The sequence below is a fragment of the Phaethon lepturus genome, unplaced genomic scaffold, assembly GCF_000687285.1.
Source record: "Phaethon lepturus isolate BGI_N335 unplaced genomic scaffold, ASM68728v1 scaffold11431, whole genome shotgun sequence".
Lineage (NCBI taxonomy): Eukaryota > Metazoa > Chordata > Aves > Phaethontiformes > Phaethontidae > Phaethon > Phaethon lepturus.
In genome coordinates this window covers 36,077-44,065 of record NW_010515558.1, presented here as the reverse complement: position 1 = coordinate 44,065, position 7,989 = coordinate 36,077, and the positions used below count along the sequence as shown (strand labels likewise).

The window sequence follows — 7,989 nt, the reverse complement described above, 5'->3', positions numbered from 1 at the left end:
TGGAGGGCAGCCGGGCGCTGCCGTGCCTGGAGTGGCTTTGCGCTCTCGCTCTCGTCGCTTCTCAAGTTTGGGCAAACTACAGGTAACAAATCCCCCAGGCACGTGTCTTGCTGCAGCCTGGCAGGGCGGCGGGGTGCCCTGCGGGCGGGGTGCCCTGCGGTCGGGATGCCCTGCAGTCAGGGTGCTGCTGTAAACCCCCCGCCCCTGCCTCTGGGGTTTCTGTCCTTGGCTTGAAGTGGGAAAGGCACTTTTCACATCCCACCAAAGCTTGCCTGGCCACACCTACAGGACTCCCTTGTTTTATCTCCCTAAAAATTACCAAGCACCAACTCCAGGCTGTAAATGGCGATGTCGGGTAGGGTTGAAGGAAGAAAACCGTGTAGATACTTAAACTTCTAATGAAAGAAACTCCTAAATCTGTGCTTTATTTCCTAAGAAGGTTTGCAGAATTCACTTGACCTGAACAGTCACCTCCTTCCTTTACTTTGATTTAGGAAACCTTGTGCCCTGGGTTGTTTGGTTTTTTTGTTTGCTTGTTTTTTTCCTTTTTGAAGAGTTACATCTGTAGTGTAGGGCTTCCTTATCTCATGACCCCACCAAAGACTCTGCAGTGGCTTGGGTAGGAATGAGTGCAGTAGTAGGGATGTTCAGGTGGAGGTTGACCAATTGGTGAAGTGTAGAACACACAGAACTTCATACTCGGGAGCCCTTCCTTTGCACACATCTTTTCCCAAAGGCTGGTCCATAGGTGAGCCAGTCGTAGCTCGTGCTCTGAGACATGTTATGGAGCGTCCTCTTCTTGAGTCCATACCTGGAGTGTGTGCAACATGTGGTTGTGTAACAAAAAGGATCTCACCTCAGGTAATGTAAATCTACTTCTGCCTGATGCTACAAAAATGTGGCTTTTTAGTGCTTAATCAAAAGCACTAAAAGGATGGGCAGGGTTTCAAATGCTTTACAGAACCACCGTTGTACTGGCACTTCCAGCTCCCTCTAGTAAGTATTTAGGTTTAGCCCAAGCAAAAGATCAGAGTTAAGGTGAAGGCATGCAATGAGTCTGTATTTTGGAAAAACTTGTAGTGGCTCATGTCTCTGGTGCTGGTTTCTGGGGGACTGTAGTCTGAATGCTTCGTTTCTGTATCTTGGTTTCTCTGTAAATGGAGATGATGCTTTTTAGCAAGATTTGACCAGGACGAAGGACTTCACGTGTCAATGTGTATTGCACAAAATTGTTCTGAATATATGCAAAGCCATGCAAATACCTGTTTTTAAGATACTGTTTTTCATCTGTTCTCTTAAGCACTTGTGATCAGAGCAACAACTATGTTGTTGATAAGTTTGCAAGGAATCTGCTGTTCTCTATGCCGACGGGTGCAGTGATCTTGCTAAGAGGAGACTTACCTGGGAATGCTCTTCGTTATGTTCATTATTGTGAAGGGATGAGGCCAGATATCACCTTAGTGGACCAGGAGGTAGGTTGAGAAAGTAATATTAAAAGAGGCAACAGGCAGATCTAAAAATAGGAGGAAAAAGTTCAGTTGTTCCTTTCTCTTCTCGAGGGGCTCGCTTTGTTCAAATAAAACATGATGCAGCAATAAAATTGAATTTTTTTTTTTTAAAGGGCTGTGGGTGGCTCTGGGATGGAGCGTGGTGTGCAAGCCCCATTCAAGCCCAAAAAGGCAATGGGTAGGCAATAGTGGGGAGAGAGAAAGAGAAGCCCAAGTTTTTCATCTTGCAGATATCCAGATGTGGCACAGGGTTGATGTTTGCCTTGCTGAGGAGGCTTCGTCCCTGCTCTTTTCTGTGGTTGCCCTGAAATACAGATGTTGGGGCAGCAGAAGGCTTCTGGGAGCCGCATGGAGGGCAGCAGGTCAGCAGTTGCCCTGTGGGCAGTGCGGCTTTGGGGTTTCTCCCGAGGACTTCACCATGCTGAGGCTCATTCCCTGCATCCTCTATGTTATCTTGATCCCCCAAAGGTGGTTTTTCAGGTTTCTGCCTCTAGTTTTTTATATTAAAACAGAGGTGCTGTGTGTCCCTGGGTGGAGTTTGCACTCTTCCTTTCTTTTCCTGAGAAACAGGAGAAGAAAAATGCCGCTTGCAGACGCGATGCCCACATGTCCACTGCCACATCTGTCCTTGCACTTGGCGTTGCAGCAAGGGTTTGTGACTTGTTGAGACCCAACGCCTCGTCTTTAACCAGAACCAAAACCTTGTTGTGTCTCTTACCAGCAGTAGTTATTTTGTGTTTCCTTTGCCCCCTCAACAGGGAGGGCTGCATGCTTCTGATCAGAAACCACTGGTGACCTGGTGTGATGGTTGTGGTCCCAGGCAATTGCTGAAACGGGAGGTGACTTTACTGAGCAAATAGAGCTATTCCTCTTGCCGAAAACATTTTCTGCAGCTTCTGGATGTAAAATGGATGAAAACTTTGTTTCTTGTTTTAATTTTGCTTATATTTTCGGTGATAGATGATGACTTATGAATGGTATTTACCCAAGCTGGCAAAGCATTTACCTGGTGTTTATTTTCCTGGGAACCGGTGGAATCCTGTGGAAGGAATATTACCCGATGGGACGCTTGCTTTTAATCTCCATCGTTTCCTCAAAGTAAATAAACAGTAAGCATTTCTTTCATATGTAACAGCTTCCCTAAAATCTTCGACTATTTTTTCTTGAAATTGTTTATGGAGCAGCTTGGTACTGCATCCAAAAGACAATTTTCTCCACTGACTTCCTCCCCAGTGGTGAGATTATTTTTGTAATTAAAGCAAATATGTATACAGAAGTAACTCCATCTGTGTATAATGTTTCTTGTTGTTTTGAGGTTGGTTTGGTTTTTAGGAAGGAAAAAGAAGAAGGTGATCGGCAGAGAGTATTTACTGATTATTTTTGTTGTTGCTGTTGATAGAATTCAACAAAAAAAGGAACATTCCCGTGTACTCAAACTAACAATGGTTGGAGAGCAAATTGCTGCTGCTTCTCCTTCATGAACATTATGGCCAACTGATTAGCATAGAATGAATGTGTTCCAGGAATAATCATCATACAAAAATAGCTTAGTAAGAGTGGAGAAAGGATTAGATACTCACATGAATAAGAATAGCATCTGCATTTAGACTAGCCAGGGTGAGCCTTCTGGGTGTGGGTAGGCAGAAGAGCCTTGCCAGGTGCCGCTGGGAAGAAACGGGCTCCGCCGGCAGCTTCTGGCACATTTTTGAGGTCCAACACAGGGGAGAGGATGTGTCTCCTGTGCTGGCTGCACAAGATGTGCAAAGCCGGGTGGGGTATTCGCTTGCAGCAGGAGAGCCGCTCTGCAGACTGACCCAGAGACATGCCCTTTCCGATGTGAAACGGTCTGGACGGGCATCCGTGTCGCAGAAAATGTTGTGCTGCTTGAGACCTGTCTGCCGCACTGGTGTGGCGTGTGTGGTTTGCTCAAGCATGCGGGGCGGCCCCGGGTCTTGGGCATGGCTTCATGGTTGCTCTCTCTGTTTTTTTGGCAGTAAGGAAGTGTTTGTCTGCATAGGTCTTCATGAAGGGGACTCAACGTGGAGGAGGAGCTATTCTCTCTGGCCGTGGGGTACATGTGAAAAATTGGTTCCTTCCAATGTTGTCTTTGACCCAGGAGAGTGGATTCATCTTACAAGCAATCTCTATAACTGGACTGAAGACTACGGCAGGTACGAGGCAGAGGCATGACTCTGCTCCTTCCTGCACATCATACTTCTGCCAGCAGCATAACCACATCCATTGCAGTGTTAGAGAAATTAAACATGAGCTGTAATCATAATATTTTGTGGTTTGGAATATATAATAAATCCACATGTGGTATTTTTATTAGTATTAAAAATAGAGAAGATGTTTCTAGTCAAATAGCAGGTCCAATTCCAATCTTAAAACTTGATCAGGAGCCAAAAAACATTGAGGGCTTGAGACATGCAAAGCTTTAAATGTCATAGACTGAACTGTGATGGATGGTAAAAAGCACCTCTCATTTTGAGGATAGCTAGGATGCTGTGAAACACCTGATATACCGGAGGCTCCTTCTATGGAGAGAGAGGAATAAAGTGTTATGAATGACTGAGGATCAGCTGAACTCCCTGCTGTCAGAGCTATAGGCTTCATGACAAGTTTTCTTCTGCCTGGGAGGTCTGTATCTGCTTGGGTTAGAAGGGTTGATTGTGTGGTGGGTGAAACACAGTGACATGGATCTGATGGCTGAATTTTATTCTCATTCCCATTTAGTTTCAAGCCCTCTTCCTGGGAAGCTGTTGCCAATGAGGAGATGTGGCAAGCCAGGTGATGCTCCTTTGCTCCCTTCCAACAGCCGGTGGGCGACGCCAACTCACTGGTGTGGAAATACACACCAAAGCGGGCAGCTCGACGGTGCATGGCCTTATTGGTTATAAATGTACCAAGCTCTGGAAGGAAAAAATTGTCAGAATGAGTTGAAGGGTGCATGGCCTCCGGCAAATCCTTCAGGAAAGTGGTGGTTTTGTTCACCAAAAGGCTCTGCTCAAAGTATCTCAAAGGAGCGGAGGGTGGTTTGGGCATCGGGTGAGAAAATGCGTCATGGAGAGAAGTTTCTATCACTGACGACTTAAATGGAGAAGCTGTTGTACTGTCCCATACAGTTGAAAAGCTGCATGGACATATTGAAGATGTTTATAACAATGTGATGTGAGCTGGTTACGTTAAGCAGTTATTATATGGAAGTTCTTCTTCTTTTTCTAGGATGAAAACAGCTTTCTTTATATTTGACCTTGCAGAAACTGCCAGTGTGACTGCAGAAATGAAATCACAACTTTACACCTTTGCATACACCGTAAGTCATATATTTCGGTTACAAATGATCCCTGCAGTCTCCATCCTTTTTTTTCTTTTCTTTTTTTTTTTTTTTTAGGCTTCTTGCTTCCACAGAAATACGGTGTTCCCATATAGGTCAGCAATCCTGTAGTCTGCATTCTCCTTTGTTCATCCAAGCTGAGAGCATAGCAGATTCAAAGAGATTTGTTCAGGGATTTTATCCATTCCTACTTGCCCCCTCGGTCCCGGAGGATGCCAAAAGCTAACCAGTCAACACCCTGCTTTTGCTATAATTATGTTGTCTGTGCTGGGCTTCAAACCCATGCCAAGAGATTGCTTGTCCTGAAGTCCCCTCTATGCACTTGTCCTCTCTGTCGTTACACAGTCATGCATCTGAGCCAGCGACTGTAAAATCTCATGGTCTCTTTGCTGCAGATTAATTCTGCTGCATTTCACACCAAAGAATAACACCCATAAGTGGGTGTAGGGATCTCTGGAAATACTGGACTGCCCAAGACGCCAACAGATGCACAAAACGATCAGTGTGGGTCAGCAGAGGAAGAGTGTTTCATACCCCGGCAAAGAGTCAACAAATAGTTTTCCTTTTAACTCTTGCCCGTTTTGCAGTGATTTTTGCTGTTCTGCAAAGTTCTCGGGTGTGTGCCTGCTGTTGAGCTTATGAATATTCCCACTCAAGTCAACTGACTGCTTAAGTCTGCGGAAGAAGTCCTGATCTCCTGAAATACGGAATAAATGTCTTTCCAGGCATGGCAGTTAAATCTCTTTTTTTCCCCACCTCTCTCGGGGAAGCGCATAATGTGCGGCGGGGTTATCGCGATCATCTGTAACGTTTCTAAACAAACAGCTGCTGTAGGAAGGGAAACCTTTCAACCCCCCCTTGGATTTCTGATTCACGCTATTGCACATCGCGTGGCAAACACGGAGTTACAGAAATGCTCCGACTCTGGACTTGGACGTATAAATAGCATCTGTTCCTTTACAGGCAATTTTGAAGCACTGTTAAGAGCTGTTGGTCCCCTTCATTCAATTAATTTGTAATTTGTCGTCTGCCCCCCCCGCTTTTTTTTCTCCTTTGAACAGTTATACAAAGAAATTGTCAACTCTCATCCAAATCACCCGGTGAACTGGCACAAAAACTACGCCATCGCCTGCGAGAGGATGTTGCGTCTCCGTCGGGTGGATGTGGATCCCGAAGCGTTGCTCTCCGAAACTGTGAAACATTTCCTTCTGTACACTGAGAAAGCGGAGGACGATCCCCAGCGGCAGGATATTCTGCAGGCTGTGAAGCACCTGAAGAAAGAGCTGCAGGGGCTGAGGAAAATGAAAGAAGATCTGAGGCGGGGAGCTGGTTAGCAGCTGGTCCTCTGCCCACCTGCTGGAGTGCTGAAATTTTGAAGTCAGGACTTAAAATCTGAATTAGTCCTTGACAACATGAGAAGGTTTTAAAAGGTGACGGAAATGGCAGCAGAGAGGAAATCACGTGTGATTGCCTTGGCAGGAACATACTCTTGTTTGGTCTTTAATTGCTGTTGCCAAATGAACTGTTTGTGTTGTTTTGTGCGGGGCGGGGGAAGCTTGTCACTAAATAAAATACTGGGCTTCGCAAAGGAGAGTTTTCTTTTAAAAGAAACCTGTGAATCTGTTGTGCTGTGAAGATTATTTTTTTTTAATGAATGCAGCATCCTTCATAGATGCAAAAAATTTAGCCTTTAAACGTTTCTTCTGTTACTGAGCCATGAGGTTTTTTACAGCCGTTTTTCTTTAGCTGTGCTGTGTCTGGTTTCGTGGTCATGGGGCAGCATGGTTGGGTGGGTTTCCGTCAGGTCGAGCGTGTGGGACGGTGCCCTTCTGGGGAGCGTGACTGTTCGCTGTTCCTGGGCTGCGCCTGTGCCCGGGAGTGCTGCCGACACGATGTTCTCCTGGCATGGGATGCGGGTACAGACCAGCTTAGCTCTTTCTGCTTCCCTTGCCTTGCAGGGGTGGTTATTTCCATTACAGTGGCATTTTATGCTGGGACAGACCTCATTGCACTAGTTCTCCAATGCCCAGCGAGCAACTTGTTGATTTTCCCTTGCAGAGCACCGTGACCACAGGCAGCGGCGCAGCATCTCCTGCGCTGGCTGACCGGGAGCAGAGGCACCGTGGTGCTGAGAGCCTGCACAGGGGCACGAGAGCAGCTCCCCTGGGACACTGCTCTGCCCGTGGCTCGCGGCATCTGCGCTGTGGCCTCTTTCCGCGCGAGCCCGTAACGCTCTTCTACTCTGCCACGTCCTCGCAGGTACTGGGGGTGCCAGAACTGCAATTTTAGAGATGCCAAGAGCTTTAACCAAAGTATAGAGTGTGAGTCCATCCTGCTTTTCAGTCTACCCCAAAGGCCAAGCGACTTACTGAACAAGAGCTCAGCCATGTGTTTTTCAAAAAAAGAAAGACATAAAATAGAATGTCTTTCAAAATGTTGTCAGGTTGACATGTCCTTCAAATGCTTAAAACAGACCCAAAACTCTGGTATTGTTAGTGGAAAGCTGTGTTTGTCAGAATTTTTGTACTTTGTTCCGTGGTTCTGTAAGAACTCAGCCCAGTGTTTTTATAGGAGAGAAATTGCTGCCAGCCTAGGATTTCACCTGGGCTAATAAAATTTTCAGAGAAGAAGGAATTATCTTCTGTAAAGATCATGTTATCACAAGTGGCACCTCTGGAAGCTTCCCAGTGGCTTGGAGGAGCAGATCGGGACGTGCGTGGGAGTGAGGGGTGTTGCGTGCGGGTGCTCTGTTGGTCTGTGGCTTGAGGTGCGTGTAGGTGCAGATTTAGGCTCGCGTGGCTACTAATCCTAATAGATCCCTTTAAAAGTATAGAATACTTTTTCGTTGTTCTCTGCAAGTGCTGAATTTTCCCAGGTTGACTCTCATTGAATGCTGCTTGTATAAAAATCAAGCTGCTGTCTAGAAATCTCTAACTCCAATTGCAAAATAACATCCTTTATTTTTCTCCCTCTTGCTCTGATTTATTTGTATAGTATGATTCCCATAGCAATTCCCCTGTTACTTCTATAAACAATTCCCATACACACAGAGCTACATAGACCAGATGAGAAATGAGCAATAAAAAGAAATAAAACTACAGCTTCTGGGTTGCAAAGCCACAAAGCAGAGGGGAGAGGGGGAAG

At 45.9% G+C, this 7,989-nt stretch overlaps 1 protein-coding gene across 1 annotated transcript; it reads left to right on the top strand.

Moving 5' to 3' along the window:
* Window positions 1–5: 5 nt before the first annotated feature.
* On the top strand, window positions 6–6,179 carry TMEM260 (transmembrane protein 260; the record flags this gene model as incomplete). The annotated part of the gene is made up of 7 exons (XM_010295806.1): window positions 6–82; window positions 1,301–1,472; window positions 2,469–2,617; window positions 3,503–3,679; window positions 4,245–4,298; window positions 4,734–4,824; window positions 5,907–6,179. Coding segments are annotated over 7 exons (993 nt in total), but the record flags the coding sequence as incomplete, so codon positions are not given.
* Between the last annotated feature and the right edge of the window lie 1,810 nt (window positions 6,180–7,989).